Raw genomic sequence first — 18,659 nt, forward strand, 5'->3', positions numbered from 1 at the left:
ATTCCAGGCCTTTTCAAGTGCGAACCATGAAATGATAATTCAGTCATTGAAGATGACAATTTCTTGTATAGTTGCTCTACACTAGTTGCATAGACTTCGGAAAAGCTGTTGTGCAACGCAAGAAAAACAAGAAAAGATCTGAGTCGGGAATCAGAAACATAATTTAAAATAAAAAATTGCCATAGCAACATTCCACTCGGAAGTCAAATACAGATCATGACAGAAGGCATAAAAGATGCTTCACACATCTGTACGAAGAGACTGAACCTGAGTCTTGAAATGACAAGGCAATTTTTGAAATCTGAAACGTCAGTTAAGCTTTAAACTCCCCACAACCCCCTTTGATAATCCAAAGTCAAAGCACAGGAAACGATCAATTCCTGACATGTCATCAGTCTCCATGCTTTGATGTGTATTACCGTATTCGACGTAATAAGCGCCCACAGCGATATTTGCTAATATATTGGCTAGTGAACAATCCCAATTAGTACCCCTTCCGATTGGACAATGTACACAACACTTATTTATTCGCGTATGATACGCACTCGTGTGTTATATGCACCCTTGATAATTAAATTCTGGGAAAATGTATCTCTCGTATATAAACATTTCAGGCTGTCAGCATAAACCACAAAATTTATCTTTCAACTCTGTTTTTCTCTCACCAAAATGATATTCTAATAAGAGCCCATTTCTAATTTTGTGAGCGCCTGGGCGCTTATTACGTCGAATACGGTACTTGCAGTCATTATTTCATTTCACCATGTGCTCCAGATCAATATCACTGCCACGGTGCTGCAAGGTGTTCACTCCCCATGTTGTAATGAACCTCAATGATACCGACATGTGTTGCAAATACTATTGTTGTGAGGCTTATATATAAGTTATATTGCAGCAGATGTCAGGAAATCCATACACAGGGACAAAATCTCTCTCATGCTGTTCTCTCAACCCTTATATTGCTGTGAACTGATCAATGAATGGTATTCATTAAATACTATGGTTGGAACACAACCAAGAGATTGTTTGAAAGCCTTGGTCACAGGTACAACTATTCATTCTGGTACTCAGTTGACAGTGCCAGAGGGTAGTCAACCTGTTTACACTTGTTTGTTTGTTGCTTAACGCCGCACTCAGCAATATTAGGTCGTCTGAAAGTAATCGAGACCAGACCAGACAATCCAGTGATTGATATCAGGAGCATCGATCCAAGCAATTTGGATACCAGACGTGTATCAACCAATTCAGCAAGCCTGACTGCCCGATGCTGCTAGTTGCCTCTTACAGCAAGCATGTGTTGCTTAAGATCTATTCTAATCCGGATCTTCATTGGTTGTTTCAACTTGTAGTTATACCAGTTCGCCCTCTTTACAACATTCATAGGTTGCGGAAGACCAATTCTAACCTGGATCTTCACAGGTCTACCAACCAGCTAGTGGGCAAACCAAAATAGTTTATAATGATTCCCTTAAATCGGTGGCCCTGAAGGATTGCTTATCGCAATGGCATTTAAATCTATGGCCACCCTGACATGTATCACTCTTAATTCTACATTCACGGTGTAGAGTTGTGTCCGCTAGGCACACAAGAAACCTATGATAGTTGGTTTTAATCCCAGGTGGCCCCGATTATGTTTGTAGGTTTATCAGCACAATACCTACTCGTGGGTTTCACCCAATGGAATTGTGTGAGACCTGAGTCATTTAGGGCTCTCCTCCCACATCAAGCTGACATGCTGTGATAGAACTGGAAAACTGTTCACTCACTCACTTAATTCTAAACACTATCGCTGTGATGATGACCCTTTGAACAAATATTTCCAAATTCCATAATTTCCAACACGGCTATAGCCCAACATCAAGGACCAAGGCTATCTTTAACATCCTTCGGGAAGTATAGTTAAATGATCGATAACTAAATATTAACTAATTCCCAAGACTACGTCTCTGAGAGTGAGTGGGTGAGTGAGTATGGTCATACGCCGCTTTTAGCAATATTCCAGCAATATCACGGCGGGGGACACCAGAAAAGGGCTTCTCACATTGTACCCATGTCGGGAATCGAACCCGGGTCTTCGGCTTGATGAGCGAACACTTTAACCACTAGGCTACCCAACTGCCCCCCGTCTCAGAGAAATAAGCTTGAGACATTCTAGGTCGGGTCGAACTGTTGTGAAGCACCCTCACAACGAACAAACGACTCCATTCACACAAACTGTCAGCAAACACAGACTGTGTCACCCAGATGACACGCCGATCCTTAGGAACAAGGTACCAAGGTGATTCATGTCTCTTGGATCAATAAAGAGATTAACACCTGCTTTAAGGCCACTCAATTAGAATCACTTCTGGTGTCAACATGATCAATGCTCAGTTGAAATCAATAAAAGTTATCCTGATCGCTGATAGTAAGTCATCATGCAGACTTCGTGTATGGCTGAATCTGGAACAATTTGATTTTCAAAGCAAGGTGAAGGTGAAATGGGTATTAACGTCGCATTCAAGATCATTGCACTCATTTTGACGTACATGCACGTGCGTGTGCCTGTACTAGTCCAGACTATTGCTGGTTTTATAGTGTTATCCCAATGAGATACCATGCTGCAGTTAACATGGGTGAGATTATGTGCAGGCAGACGCTCTATCCACTAGACCATAGAGGCGGTCTCTGGGCAGACGCTCTATCCACTAGACCATAGAGGCGGTCTCCGGGCAGACGCTCTATCCACTAGACCATAGAGACAGTCTCCGGGCTGACGCTCTATCCACTAGACCATGGAGGCAGTCTCTGGGCAGACGCTCTATCCACTAGACTATAGAGGCGGTCTCTGGGCAGACGCTCTATCCACTAGACCATAGAGGCAGTCTCCGGGCTGACACTCTATCCACTAGACCATAGAGGCTTTCTCTGGGCAGACGCTCTATCCACTAGACCATGGAGACAAACTCCGGGCAGACACTCTATCCACTAGACCACGGAAGCAGTCTCCAGGCAGACGGTCTATCCACTAGACCATAGAGGCGGTCTCTGGGCAGATGCTCTATCCACTAGACCACGGAGACGAACTAAGGGGCAAGGTGAACTTGGGACCACTACTGAGGAATTTCCTTGTCAGTTCAATCACTGCCTCACAAGCTGGCGTGACATCGAGCGCTGTTACATTTTTATGAACAAGGCGTGAATCGGTTAAGATGAAATATTCATGATTGGGGAAGAAGAAAGGAGAAGACTTGAAGACACTGAGAACAGAGACTTTGATCTGTTCATGCATTTCACAGTGGAGTTCTTTACCACAATCCCAGTGAGCATCTCAAGGAGTAATACATCCACAGTCCACACTGCTTGTCAATCTTAAAACCCTAAAGGGCAAACTATAATGAGGATTCAGGGTTTGAAAATAAAGTATACTTCCACACTTCTGCAAAAAAAATCTGCCTCCGAGTTGCCATCTAACAAATGTTTGTTTGTTTGTATGTTGTTTAACGCAGCACTCAGCAATATTCAAACTATATGGTGGCGGTCTGTAAATAATCAAGTCTGGACCAGATAATCAAAGTTGGCCTCAAAGTTTAAATTTTTACCAAGTAGCCATAAGGCTTCAAGTATTTTTTTCCCAGTTAGCCAGTGGGAAAATAAATAAGTCAAGCCAATAGTGTAAGTAGTCAATAGCATTTGAAACTATCTTTTATCAAATAACTTTTATAATTTATATGTACAAGTCATAGCATCAGTCTTTGAATTGCATATTTGTGGAAACTGTACTTGAGTTTAGTTATTTGTGACTCAACCAATGATGCAATTTATGTTACTAGATTATATAGGTATATCCTTGCTTATCCAATAAACTATCAACTAAAATAAAATACTAACATTAATATTTATGTATTTCGGTTCATTGCTGACTTTAGGAGGAATTATTTGTGAGTACAATTAGTAGCAGACATGTTTATTTTTGCGTCTACATATGTGTAGCAATATAATTTAGTCGCCGCAAGATATTTATCAAGGTAGTCATTTGGCTACCTCTGAATTTAAGACTGTAGAGAAATTAATGTGATCGTTTTCGCCGCAACTTTGAGGCCTGGGTTGGTAAACATTGCATAACTCCAAGGGCAACACCTGTGCTCCATGAAGCGTGTCAGTGTATTCGTATGTACTGCTCTGTGGGGTATTCATCTGGATTGAATAACAGACACTGTACAAGTGCATGCAGGTAAGAAGTGAACATGGCACTTATCAGATATCAATATAGGTGTTGACATAGCAGAAGTGTTCTCAAAGAAAACAGGCATACAACAAAGTAGTCAAATCTGTAAACTTGGTACACATCAAAGATTTATCAGCTCACATGGTAGTGGGTGGTCGTTTTCAAATTGAATATTGAAAAACTAGAAAAAATCAAGTTCTCATGCAAAACAAAGAAAGCAGTGATCGGTCTTCTATTTCTAAGACTGCTACCAGATCTCGTTTTCTAGCTTGGATGTCATTTCAAAGATTACTTTGGACGAAAGTGAAACTAGTGAGTGAGTGAGTATGGTTTTACGCCGCTTTTAACAATATTACAGCAATATCACCGCGGGGGACACCAGAAATGGGCTTTACACATTGTACCCATGTCGGGAATCGAACCTGGGTCTTCGGCTTTAACCACTAAGCTACCCGACCGCCCCGAAAGTGAAACTAAGCATTAAGGGTATATGTGATTAAGGGTATATGTGTTTATGTGAAAATGTGATTTTCTGCAAGATTGGTACACGTCGGCGCCAAGAAGGCATTTCTGCAAATCATTCCTCAAGTTTTGAATTGTGAAATATAACAGGGACTGATATACCTGTTCATGAATCAGGAATAAAGAAGTGTTGGGCAGTTACCATGGTTACTGTATCACGATACTTAAATAGAGGCAATTTTGCATGAATTTTTATATTTCAGAGTCTTTTCCTGACAGACTTGTCTAACTCCCCGTTCCTAAAATTACACAGGAAAACAGAAGTGTTTCCATACAAAGGGTTTGTATGTAACAAGTAATATTAAATGTGGCTGGATATGTAGACTTGTGGTCAAAGTCGCAGACAGAAACAAGTTCATGGCATTTATGGCGTTCAACTCCACACCATGGGGCATAATCTCAGCATACAGAAAAAGTCAACATCAGTCGTAACCCACTGTGAACAGGTATGTCTTCAGTTTGGACTTAAACTGAGTCAGTCTGGATAGTTCTCAAGTGGTCAGGTATCTCATTCCACTCACTAGCAGCACCTACTTGAAATAATCAGAGGACGAAGGATTTCAACTTCCAGTGTGGAATATGCAACAAAGGTGTCTATTAGGGCTGGGACGAGTCCAAATCTACTACCGGGTACCCACCCCCCTATTACCCAGCCTTACCCTGGTACCCACTCTAGGTCTCAGGAGATGTCTCAAAATGTCTGATTGGGAACATTTTTAGCATAGCCCTGGCAAAGCGTATTTAGCTACAGTGATCCCTCGCTATTGGGCTCTTCGATAAAGCGCTACCTCAGTTACTACGCGCGGTATCGCATGGCTCCCAAAATTTATGTACACTTTTAATACTGAGAGTTTTACACAGCAGTGATTGTATTGTTGTTCGTTGTTCATTTGCACATAACGCTTCTCATTGCATAATCAACCGTTTATCGCTGAATGGAGTTCTAATAATTTGTTTGAAAACATCAGCTGCAAGTCCCGGAAATACGATTGTTCTACTAGTTAACTTTTCACACTATACATCCTTTGATCTCAGAATCGCATGCATGCAATAAAAGAGAACCACAAGCGAAGTGTATTTTCTTAATTAATGGGCAATCCAATTTCAGGCGATACTGTCAACTCACATGTAGTTTCTGTCACAACACGGCTGTCATTCCTTTTGGTTCGGATCAAGTAACCGTATGAAACCAATTAATCTGGCTTGAATGTGTATCTATATTTGCATGAATGTGTATGAATGCGTGTAGTGCTGGTCAAAACTCTTGTTTTCCGTATTTTAAGCAACATGACCAATCAATGCCACTGAATCACTCTGTACTTGCGTAATGAATTGTGATTGGCTCTTCACTCATAGCGTCTGTTGCTACCATTATCGATCGATATTTTCATGTAAGTAGACTACATTCACATTGAATGTGACAGTTAAGGCTTGTAAATAATAACAAACGGCGAAAACATAATGGATATATATTTTTACACTATGAACGATAAACAACTTGTATCATTGCAATGTGCGAGACAAGGCGAAGATCGTGAGATTGGCCGAGCGCGCTCCCCCGCCTCGACCTCGGTTGAACGGCTCATCGTCTATAACGCCCACCAATTATTTGGACCCCATTGGTAGCGTTGTAGCGAGGGACCACTGAACATGTATTAAACAATCTGGTCATTCATACACTGAAGTTGAATTAAGTTATATCTATATTCAACCATATGAAAAATCAGAAGGAATGGGTGAATAGTCAGAAAGAAATGCGAACATTTGTCACTTATAGTGGAACCATAGAGTTCTAGATAATTTTGTCATTAAACAATACATCACGTGACTAACCACGGGTCCGGGTAGTCCTGTGGGTACCCAGGTCCTACTCAGTACCCACCCGACCCGGATACCCGAGTTACCCGTCCCAGTCCTAGTGTCTACTTGGAGTGTATTGACTGGGGCTGGGGCTAGTCCAAATCTACTACCTGTGTACCGGACCCCCTATTATCTGACCTAGGTCTCAAGAGATGGGAACAAAATGCCTGATTGGGAATTTTTCTACTGCAGCCCTATCAAAAACTATTTAGATACATGTATCAAACAATCAGATCATGCAAACAATGAAGTTGACCGAAGCTTTATCTTTTACTCAAACATATACAAATCGTCGGGAATGTGTGCATCGTTAGAAAGAAATGCGAACAGGACCAGATCGACCTGAGTACCTGAGTTACCCGTCCCAGCCCTAGTATTGACAGAACAGTACTGTGGGTACCCGGGTCCTACTTAGGACCTGACCGACCTGAGTACCTGAGTTACCTGTACCAGCCCTAGTATTGACAGAACAGTACTGTGGGTACCCGGGTCCTACTCAGGAGCCGACTGACCCGAGTACCTGAGTTACCTGTCCCAGCCCTAGTATTGACAGAACAGTACTGTGGGTACCCGGGTCCTACTCAGGACACGACTGACCCGAGTACCCAAGTTACCTGTCCCAGCCCTAGTATTGACTGGTGGGTACCCGGGTCCTACTCAGGAGCCAACTGACTCAAGTACCCGAGTTACCCGTCCCAGCCCTAGTATTGACAGAACAGTACTGTGGGTACCCGGGTCCTACTCAGGAGCCGACTGACCCGAGTACCCGAGTTACCTGTCCCAGCCCTAGTATTGACAGAACAGTACTGTGGGTACCCGGGTCCTACTTAGGACCTGACCGACCCAAGTACCCAAGTTACCCGTCCCAGCCCTAGTATTGACAGAACAGTACTGTGGGTACCCGGGTCCTACTCAGGAGCCGACTGACCCGAGTACCCGAGTTACCTGTCCCAGCCCTAGTATTGACAGAACAGCTCTTGGAGATCAGCTGATGCTGTTCCATGTATACATTGGCAGAGTGAAAAGATCTTGAAGCCAACTAATGACTTTATGAAATCAAGTTAACTTACATAAACCAACACAAAATGAGCTGTCAATGTCATGTATACATGTCAAAATGTCCCAAGGTTTGACATAAAGTAATAACAAGATATCATAGAACCCAGACAGGGTCATTAAATGTGACACAGAACTGTGAGTCTAGAACAGACCGGATGCAGAAAAATAGAATATGTTGAGTCCTGAAGGACAAACAATAATATTCATTGTACCAAATTCTTGAAAAAAAATAGAAAGGTCCTGTAACAAAAGTAGTTATCACATCTTACAGAAAACTACACCACTTTTATTACTTTACAGAGCCCTCAAATTTGGGACCCTTGAAATCAATTATTGGGGGGTCCCGTGGACCCTAACTTTGAACTTCAAGGTGAAACCTAGCCTTGCTCCAAGGCTTACTGAATTATAAGTCCATGGGTGTACAGTAATTCTATCCTTACAATAGGCAAGTCTAGATTTAAAGTGGAAGGATGTCTTTTTTAGGGACCACTTAATCTTATTATTCATATAATCTAGAAATTATGATTTAAACTAATAATTATTTCCATAAAGACGTGCAAGTTGGGGTGAAACCCTGCCCCGCCAAATTCTCGGCCAAACTGAGAGGAGAAGACAAATAAACTCACCCTGATGGTGAACAGATGTCCGATTCACCTTCATCCTCGTACTCGTCTTCTCCGTCTTCCTCCTCCGCATCTTTCTCCGTGATCTTCTTCGGGACAGCAGGAGCACCATCTGCTTTTGGTCTCTGCTCATGAATAATTTCTTCTGCTTTGGACCCCTTTTTATAATAAACTGTTCCAGTCACAGTATTAGTTACAGGCATTTTCCTCCCATTGGCACTCCCCAAAGTACTCATGTCTGAGTTCATTGTTGTTGTCGCTGTCAAACTTTGCGGAGATCTGCTGGAGTGTTTGTTTGACAGGGTAGGCTTCAAAGCTACCGGAACCGTTTGCGGGGGAACAGATCTGGTAGGAGAGCTTGCTTTGGCATGAGAAATAATAACACTACGACTACTTGGCTTGTTGTCTGAATCTTTTGGGCTATCAGAATCTGTGTCGCTCACCTCACTATAAGGTCTGGTTGGTGTGTAATTCAAATTTCTGACCTTTTTAATTTCAGTTGCATGACCTGACTTGTGTCCGCGAACATCTTGTTTTCCGACGGGAGGTTTTTTTAACAGCTTGTCATGTCCATTTTGTAACCCGGATTTCAAATCATAACCATTTTCTAAATGAACTTCATTTCTGTTAAGATCATGAAAAATCTCTGTTGCAGCTGTTTTCTCAAGTTTTTGTTTGTTTTTTCTAGCCGACGTCGCTTTTTTAGTGGCTTGATCAAACTTCTCTTTCATGGCAGCACTCTGTGGTCTCATGAAGGAATTCAGCTGCAACACTCCATTGCTGGCATTACTGATGCTGGAGACTGATGATGTGCTTGGATTCTTCTTAACAGTATGGCCAAGGATATCTTCAGCAACCTCTTTTGCACTAACCGGACGTGCATACGGGTTTCCATTTGGTTTAGCTTGCTGTACTTGTGCACAACTATTGGAGGACACTGACGAAGCATTGGAGCGAACTGGTGATAGACTATGATTGGATCTGCGACTTTGAAGAGCACCGTTAACAGCTGCCTGTCGGGATGGTGGTGATGGTGAACTTTCTCGTTGTCGCTCTCTTCTCAGGGAGACAACATCAGACTGGCTGAATAGATGGACAGGCTTTGTAATCGTTGTGTTATATTTGAGCACAGGTTTCTGAGCTTGTTGCCTAAGAGGCAGCTGTTTTCGTAGTGACAGCTCCTCTAAGCTAGCGGTTAGCTTGCTCAGATTCAACTCACTGTCACCCATTTTGTGTTGTAAAAATTATTTCCTAAAGTAACATCATGGTGTCATCTGCCCATCATTTCGGTCTGCTTGCTTACTGAATGATTACTTCAATGTAGGATGGCCCTGAAATAAACATGATGAAACAAAAATAAACAAGTGGTTGCACTTTGATTGTGACATCATGGTAACCAATGGCGTCAAAATGGTCTGCAAAGCATTGTGAGGCAATTTCATTGCAGCGATATCTACAATGTAGATATCGCTTGATGTCACCCAAGTGATATCTCCTGTGAGAGCCAGTTTGGGATGATAAATTGTGGTGTCATTTTTGTTATTCCGATCTGTTTTTCTCTTTTTTCAAGTCTGAAATGGACCCATATGTTGGTACTTTCCCAATACATTTTTTACAAGTTCAAAGTCATCCACAATTTTGTGGGACATGCATCAACGAAGTCAGCGAGCCTGACCACCCGATCCTGTTAGTCTCTTCATACGACAAGAATAGTCACCTTTTAAGGCAAGCATGGTTTGCTGAAGACCTATTCTACCCCACATCTTTACGGGTCGTAAAATGTAATAGGAACAAGTGCACACAATCTTGAAGTACCTATAGTTTGATAACATCAAGCCCAAGAAAGTATGACAGCGTTAGAAATTGGCACTAGTCCTATAGTCCTTGCCAAACTGTCCAATAGTTAAGGTATCATAAGGACTAGTAGAAATTTTTCCCTTTTAGGAATTTTGCTATATCATAGTATGTGTTATCATTAGGGATGACTATTGGTCTGTAAATCATTATTGCAATAACTATTGATATTGAAAGAAACTATTGCGATAACTATTGATATTGCAAGCAACTATTGCGATAAATAGCGATAGTTTTCAGTGTATCATTTTAGATGGATTTTAGAGTTGAATTATACCTTGGAACTGAAGTTTCCTTTGAATGTGATAACCATTTCAAAAAACAAAAAGTTTGAGATATGACTGATTTGTTTTTTCTTTACCCTAATAATTTAGGAAATACAAACTTCCACATTACCATGCGTAAATTACTACCACTCATGATCAAAAGAAAAACAGATTTAACAGCATTGCATGTAATCGAAACTATCAATGTTCCTTACTGAAATCGATACTACTGATCGGAAACGGATTTAACAATCGATTTATTGACTTTAAGTGCTTACCAATAGCAATATATCGATATTTCGATTTATCTCGACACACCTAGTTATCATTATAACGACTAGTGGGCTAAAACAGTTAATTTCTATCGCTGCAAATTACACATAACACAGGGATTAGTGATGCAGTAAGGTCATAAACTTTAGAGGTATTGAGTGTGTTCAAAGTCAATGTTGTGTGGACAAGTAAGGGTCAGTCAGACATTGGGTGCAAGTAGACATAAATCCATCTCCCCAACATGCCCAAGGCAAGAGAGTTAACTGACTTTAAAAGTCCAGTTTCCACCCTTGCGATTTTGATTGGACTATGCATAGACTCGTTAGTCCAGCCAAAATGTAACTCCATAATACCAGCCTAGTTCGGCAAGGACTGGACTTTTATCGTCAGTTAACTCTATTGCCTCTGGAAGGTGACATAAATCTTAGGTTGCATTTTCAACAACAGGTTGTTCTGGTGCATGGTTTATACAACCAAATCGAGCCCTGATCAGGCTGATAATAGACACATTACACACAGGAAGTTGGTCACGAATAGTTTCGCTTTTCGATCACAGGAATCAGTTCCTAGTTTCTGACTTTCATAATTTCAGTTGGACTTGTCCCAGACGTCAACTTTGCCAACAAGATGAATATATTTGCTTGATTTTGAAAAACCACAATGCACCAATTTTCCAAAGGTATTGTGATACATATTCAATAGTATTTCAAATCTTGGTATACTGGTAATAGCACGCACCTCTACAAATTTAGCACAAATATAGAAGAATGACCCATCAAACAGTGATAAAATGATGAAAATGGCCTGATGCCATTTGTCCCTAGCAAAATCAATGGACGTATATATTAGCATAACTAGGGCTGCAACGAATACACTATGAGGGGAATACGATTCGTATCACAAATATAGGGTAACAAATTCATGAATACAATAACAAGTCAGCAGTTGATGTATTATTCGTAATATTCAGTGAAACATGAACAAAATAACTTATTTGACATGGTTTGTTAATTATAAATATACAGTGGTAGAAACTAACATTTTTCGTCTACTAGTCCTCATAAGTCACTTGCATATTCAGTGAATTGAAGCGTATCCATTCATGAATATAATTCGTTTTTCGTGGCCACCAACGCTGATATATTATACATTTATATACTGCACTCCAGGTAATACTAGTATCAGCTCAAATGCTGTCAAATTGAATATTATAAGAGTGTTGTCTTTGAAGAAATCTATGCATATAATATGTTCTTATGGATGTTTTTATGTACAATCTAAATGCACATGGTTGCATATTCATAAATATTCCATTTTGGTGGCCACGAAAAACGAATTATATTCATGAATGGATACGCTTCAATTCACCGAATATGCAAGTGAATCATAACGGCCATAGTATATATACCATGAGATGATAGCATTTGATATGTTTCTTTTTACCCTTACATCCATAAAATGCTAATGTCAAAGTTAATTAAGCATAAGGGAATTATCCTTAAAACATAAGAAATGATAACTGAGTTTTGTTATTTTCACTTCACCATGCTTTGTCTACATAACCACCAGACCAACATCTAAGGTATATTTGTATAAGCCAAAGTCGACTTCGGAGAAATATACGCCAAGAATAAAACTTCAAGTCCCTGTAACAAAATTGTCTACTCGTGGAATCTAACTACCATAGAAAGAAACAACTTTAAAAAAACATCCAACTTAATGTTTACAATGTGAAGATGGTAAAAAATACATAGTTTCCATCAAAGATTTACTACTTAAAATTCCCATCCAAACCAAAGCAATACAAACTAACAGTTTTAGTCCACTTATCCTTATAATAATAACAAAACCCTTAAAAATTGCAAATTTCTACTCTGTACTCATAACAGATCAATCACTTGATTGTCTGGTCCAGACTCGATTATTTACACTTACAGACAGCCGTCATATAGCTGGAATATTGCTAAACAACAAACCAACCAACCAACTCCTAACAGCATGAACAGCGATAAACAATCTGACAAACAAATGAGTTTATAGTCATGAACGATCAGATTAAACAAGTGACACCAAAACAAAATAACAGGGAACACTTGGCATCATCATAAATATTGAGTGTTGGTACAATACACTTGTAGAGATTGGTGTTTCTACACTCATGCATTGGGTTAGCTGCAGTAACCATCTCCCGCTGCTGGTCACTAAAAACAATTTTCGATACTGCCTTGTCTCTATACAGAGCTTCATACTGTTCCATAGTGTTTTCCTAACAGATCCCTGATCCAAATCTGCATTGCACTTTATATGCTTCAGCAAAGTTCATGCATCATGATCTAACTACAAATGCTACAAGATTCTCTTCCCTAAGGCATATGTCTTCAAATACGAGTACTAAACTTATATTTTAGAATGTGCAACAATATATTTACTTATTGAGTTGAAAATGGGTTTGTAAAGATTTTTGGGCCAAACATTTGTACCGTCTCTAACTCCAACCCCACAAGCACATGGAAAGGTTGTATGATTGAAAACATAAGTATGTGTACATATCTGAAGGCAAGTGTTTTAGGTAGGGATTGTGCTGCAGTTTTGGGGGTATTATCATGATTTATGTACACTATTGCATGGTTGTCAATACAGAATCAGGAAAACATTAAGTGACATCAGTAGTGACAAGTCAATAACAAAAACATTTATCGGGAGCAGCACAGTGATACGGTTACCACAGCTAACACTGGGTTTGCAATGTGTTAGTGTGTATATGTATTTGTCATCTTATGGTTATGTTTACCATGTTAACTCCATGTCCTGTGTATCAATTATTTGATACAATGCAATAATGATAAAAATGCTTCAGAGACATGTGGTATTGATGTGATAGTCCTCAGTGAGGACTTAGATCTTGTTTGGACACTACAAATTTTTACAGTTATTTTTAACATGGTTAACCTTCAAGACATAGAATGTTATATGATTTATAGGTTTGGTGTTGAAGTCTAGATTGGCATGTTTTCATAAAGTTACATTCACACATGGTCTTGGCTTTGTTTGTCAACAATGATTACAGCATTTCCAATGTGATGCTATCTGACTGCAGAGTTTCCGACAGAAATCTGAAAAAGCCTGCTCTATTTCCAGATATTTTCAACAAGATATAAAATTGTGCCTAAATATAAATGGTATAGGTCTCAGTCCAAACACCATGAACGAGGAAATGTATAAAAAAAATGTCAGACGTCAGTAATAACTGTTGGCTAGGAATGTTTACAAGACAACGTGTTGATATGTTGATCAACAAATACTCAAACAGAATAGGCCTGTCAGATCAGATCTAGAGCGTTACAAAAATGTTCCTAGCTGATATCAGTCACTCGGCAAACACCATATCGATATGATATATTCTTACAAAGTGATAAGTATTAGCCCAAGTCAAGTTGATCGCCCGAACAGACTACGCTAGCGCTTAAATCAACTGATCGATTGAGAATGAGTGTGGAGAGCATGCTGTCACACAACCTGAATATTTCTTCTCGTTTGAAACATGACCCAACAACCAATTTTGTCGCAAATTGTGTTTAAAGTGACCGATTTAAAGAAACATGAATGATGTGCCCGATACGTACCTGTTTCTGATTATTCAACTCATTTTCTCCCATTGAAAACCCCCGGTTCGCACCTACATCCATCGATCCTCCATTGACAAACAACAGCAGATGCTAAGAAACACAGGGGACTTGAGAATGTAACCAATGAAAATTACTGTTTCATTATAACGTCCAATCAGTTTTCTCGATACATGCATTGTGATTCCCGCCAGTAAAGGGACGTTACTCTCAATAACGACCACGAATGCAGACCACTTAAATCGCACCGGCGATGGCCACAATACCACGCCAGTGAAATAAAGAAGCTTTTGGTTTGAATGCGATCGTCACCAACATCTCCAACGTTTTATTAAAAGGTTTTCAGACCTATTCAAAATAAAAATGGACATACTTATACATTTCGTTTAACCATTTTCATATACCTTACGTTGCTTAGTAACGTTAGAAATAGGATGGCCTTAACACATATATGGGGCGGTCGGGTAACGTAGTGGTTAGAGCGTTAGCTCGTCACGCCGAAGACCCGAGTTCAATTCCCGACATGGGTACAATGTGTGAAGCCCATTTCGGGTGTTCCCCGCCGTGATATTGCTGGAATATTGCTAAAAGCGGCGTAAAACCATACTCACTATTAACACATAAAGCAAATTGACCATTAAACGAAGGATTTCTCCCATCTTTTAAACCCTTGAAAACTGAAATAGACAAGGTTGACTGCATTTCTAAGTACGACCTCCACGAAAAAATTATTCAAAATCTGTAAGCACTGTTCTGAATATCTCTATTTTTGTTTAGGGCTACTGTGGGAAAGATGCAAGCGTAAAGACTGCGTAAGAAACTAAACCAGCTCGGAGAGCGGTTCACGGAATACTATTAGTAAACGCACAATAACACTATGACTGGTATACATAACATGCCTAAGACTATTGCTTCGTGTTATATGCCAGGGTGTGTGTTTAAGATTATTACATCGTACTGTGCGGAAACCTAATCTGTTGTTCCTACACCACATACGCAAAAGTGTTCTATTGTGGTGTACAAAGACTTGCACAAGTCCCTAAGCCAAAACGAATTAGTTTAAATCATATTTTTGTCGATTATATGAATAATAAGAAATGGGCCATATAAGAGACTGGCGTCCTTAGACTTGCACAAGTCTCTAAGGCAAACATTATTAGTTTTAATCATAATTTCTAGATTCTATAAATAATAAGAACAAGCGGTCTCTATAATAGACTGGCGTCCTTATACTGTCCACATATCTAGACTTGCTTATTTTAAGGATAGAATTATAATACACCCATGGACTTCATTCAGTACAGCCTTGGAGCAAGGCTATGGTGTATATACCATTTTATCAGAACATGCCCGTGCTCGTGGCTTTCACCAAAGCGGAAAACGTATGTATCACTTCGGGTTTTCATTCCACATCAGCTGCCACACAGTTATATAAGTTAAACTACTGTATAAAGCGGCGTAAAAAACACCTCACCCACAAGAGTGAGTGAGTGAGTTAAGATTTAACGTCACATCGGCAGTATCACCCACAAGAACGATGGGACATCAAGTTCGATGGTGTGGGTGCCATTACCAGTCCCTCTTAGACACTGAGATCAATGCCATGTGAGACGCTACCGTAACATGTCTGTGGGGTAATTAAATTACTTGATTAATTTCATCTCAAACTTACTGTGGTATCAGATCGCGCGAAAGCGAAATACGTAAGTACGTCTAGATATCCCGGCAACCATCGTGAACTGGTCTCATTTCGCCGTAGAAATATAAAGTTCTGATTAAAATAGCGAAATGTTATTATGTTTCCATCAAACTCACACTTGAGAATCGCAAGTCGCTAGATGCATTCCCGTATGTGTCGACCAAGAGACATTTAGACCTGGCTGTATGGATAGATCGTGTATGGATTGTGAGTGAGTTGGGTTTAACGCCGCTTTTAACAGTATTCCAGTTATATCACGGCGTGTCAGCTTAATGTGGGAGGGAAGCCCCAAGTGATGCAGGTCTCAGACGTTTACCACTTCGGTGAAACCCACGAGCATGGGTATGGTGCTGACAAAACTAGAAACATAATCGGGGCCAACCGGGATTCGAACCCACAATCACAGGTTTCTGGCGTGCCCAAGGGACGCAATTCTGCACAGCGAATCGTGGCGCCCTAGACGACTTGGCCACCCGTGCCCCCGAACCTTGCGTTTAGACCAATGAGCACATTTAATTACACAACTATAGCAACATGCTCAGACTTATTGCCTTTGCTGAATCTTTTTATCAAGTTTCATGTCTGCAGTGTTTTTACTAGGGCTGGGACGGGTAACTCGGGTACTAGGGACGGGTGGTTCCTGCGTAGGACCCGGGCACCCACAGGACTACCCGGACCCGTGGTTAGTCACGTCATATATTGTTTAATGGCAGAATTATCTAGAATTTCCTATTTCTTGAGACCTTCAGCGGGTACCCGGATAGGGTCGGATAATAGGGGGATGGGTACGCGGGTAGTAAATTTGGACTCGTCCCAGACATAGGTTTTACCTTATACGGTTAGAAATACTAAAGACGAAGATTCAGATATCTTCTTGGAAATATATCTATTTTTAAGATAATTATATATTCTTCCCTTTGCTAGAAGTCTAACACAATCAACGTAAACGTCAATGACCCATGACACTCATGGCCATTGGTTGAATAGTGAATAATATGGGATGTTTTTCCAGGTGCGTATTTTAGTTTGCTTTTTGTTTAACGCCGCACTCAAACAATATTCCAGCGTTATGACGGAGGTCTGTAAATAATCGAGTCTGGACCAGACAATCCAGTGATTACCATCATGAACATCGATCTAGGTAATTGGGATGCGATGACGTGCATCAACCAAGTTAGCGAGCCTGACCGTTAAACTAGTCGTCTCTAACAAGTATAGACGCCTTTTTAAGGCAAGCATGGGTTGTTGAAGACCTATTTTAACCCGGACCTTCACGGGTGCGTATTTTAGCAATTGTGTTGTATATTTTACGCTAATATGCAGCTTAGCTCTGTAATCAAATACAATACTGGCGCGGGACTTTGCTTAAGGCCTACTGGGGTATTGAAGCTTGAGCTAATTAGCCTTCCTTGACAGTTTGAATCGAGTCGCTCAAACAGCTCTTGGTCACTTGTATAATAAGCTATGACTACCCTAATTACACATAGGCGATGTTTGACACATGTGACACTAATTAAAAGGTATTGTACTAGACTGAAAATTGTCAACAAGGCATTTTATATTTTGGGCAAATGTAATTCACGTCAACGCTGATATTCTGTACGTGTAAAAAATTAACATGCGATAAGTTACTTACATACCAAGTCATTGTGACATGCCAGAACGGTCTGGCGCAAAATCCACGCCATTAAAGGCTTCAAACGTCACACAAAAAAACCAACATTAATAATTCAACCAACCCTGCCGAAAAGGCAAATAACCTCGCAAACCACTTCTCGGCCAGAAGAAGCAACAGCAACTTCAGCCAAAAATTCCAACATAAACTAAAAACGGAAAACAAACCCACCAAAGAACCAAATAATAATAACCTAGAAATAAACCAACCTTACACAATGGAAGAGCTACTATACGTCCTCCAAAATAGGAAAAAGGGAACAGCCCCGGGATTAGACCTAACTTCCTACCAAATAATAAAAAAAACTCCCCGATAAACTACTCCAGGCACTACTCAAACTATACAATCTCATCTATCAAAACGGACAGGTACCTACTCCCTGGAAACAGGCCCTAGTCATCCCAATCCCTAAACCCGATAAAAAAGCTAATCAGGCTAACTCCTATAGACCAATTTCCTTAACTTTAAACCTATGTAAAGTAATGGAATCTATGGCCAAAAACAGACTACAACACTACCTAACTCAAAATAACATTATAATCCAAGACCAAAGCGGCTTCACTCCTGGCTGCTAAACCTTAGATAACCTCGCCCGATTAGAGCAGGACATTAAGACAGGACAACTCAACAAACAATATACAACAGGCATTTTCTTAGACTTCTCCAAAGCATTCGACATGGTATGGCACAACGGGCTAATACAAAAACTAAAAAAAATAGGACTAAAAGGTCAAATATTAAACTACATCCAGGACTTTCTAAACGATCGTAAAATAACCGTGGGTATAGACCATACGCTATCGGACCAGTGTCCCCTAGAAAATGGCACTCCCCAGGGCAGCATTCTCAGCCCAACCCTCTTCAATATAATGATAAATGATCTATTCGAGGGCCTATCCCCTAAAATAAACACATCTAAATTCGCGGATGACGGAGCCCTATGGATCCGCACTAAAAACATTAAAACGGCAGAAAACTTAATCCAAAAATCTCTAAAT

General features: G+C 40.3%; 1 protein-coding gene across 1 annotated transcript in view; it reads right to left on the reverse strand.

The window, feature by feature from the left end:
• The window catches only part of LOC124145450 (tubulin monoglutamylase TTLL4-like), a 48,938-nt gene extending 34,518 nt beyond the window's left edge, over nt 1-14,420 (reverse strand). The window contains exons 1-2 of the mRNA XM_046515214.2: nt 14,288-14,420; nt 8,275-9,602 (exon numbers count right to left, since the gene is read on the reverse strand). Of these exons, the coding sequence (XP_046371170.2) occupies nt 8,275-9,500 (1,226 nt within the window). The 5' untranslated portion in view covers nt 9,501-9,602; nt 14,288-14,420. The remainder of the gene's footprint in view (nt 1-8,274; nt 9,603-14,287) is intronic.
• Between the last annotated feature and the right edge of the window lie 4,239 nt (nt 14,421-18,659).

This window comes from Haliotis rufescens, unplaced genomic scaffold, assembly GCF_023055435.1.
Source record: "Haliotis rufescens isolate VD_foot unplaced genomic scaffold, xgHalRufe1.0.p SCAF_10, whole genome shotgun sequence".
Taxonomy (NCBI): domain Eukaryota; kingdom Metazoa; phylum Mollusca; class Gastropoda; order Lepetellida; family Haliotidae; genus Haliotis; species Haliotis rufescens.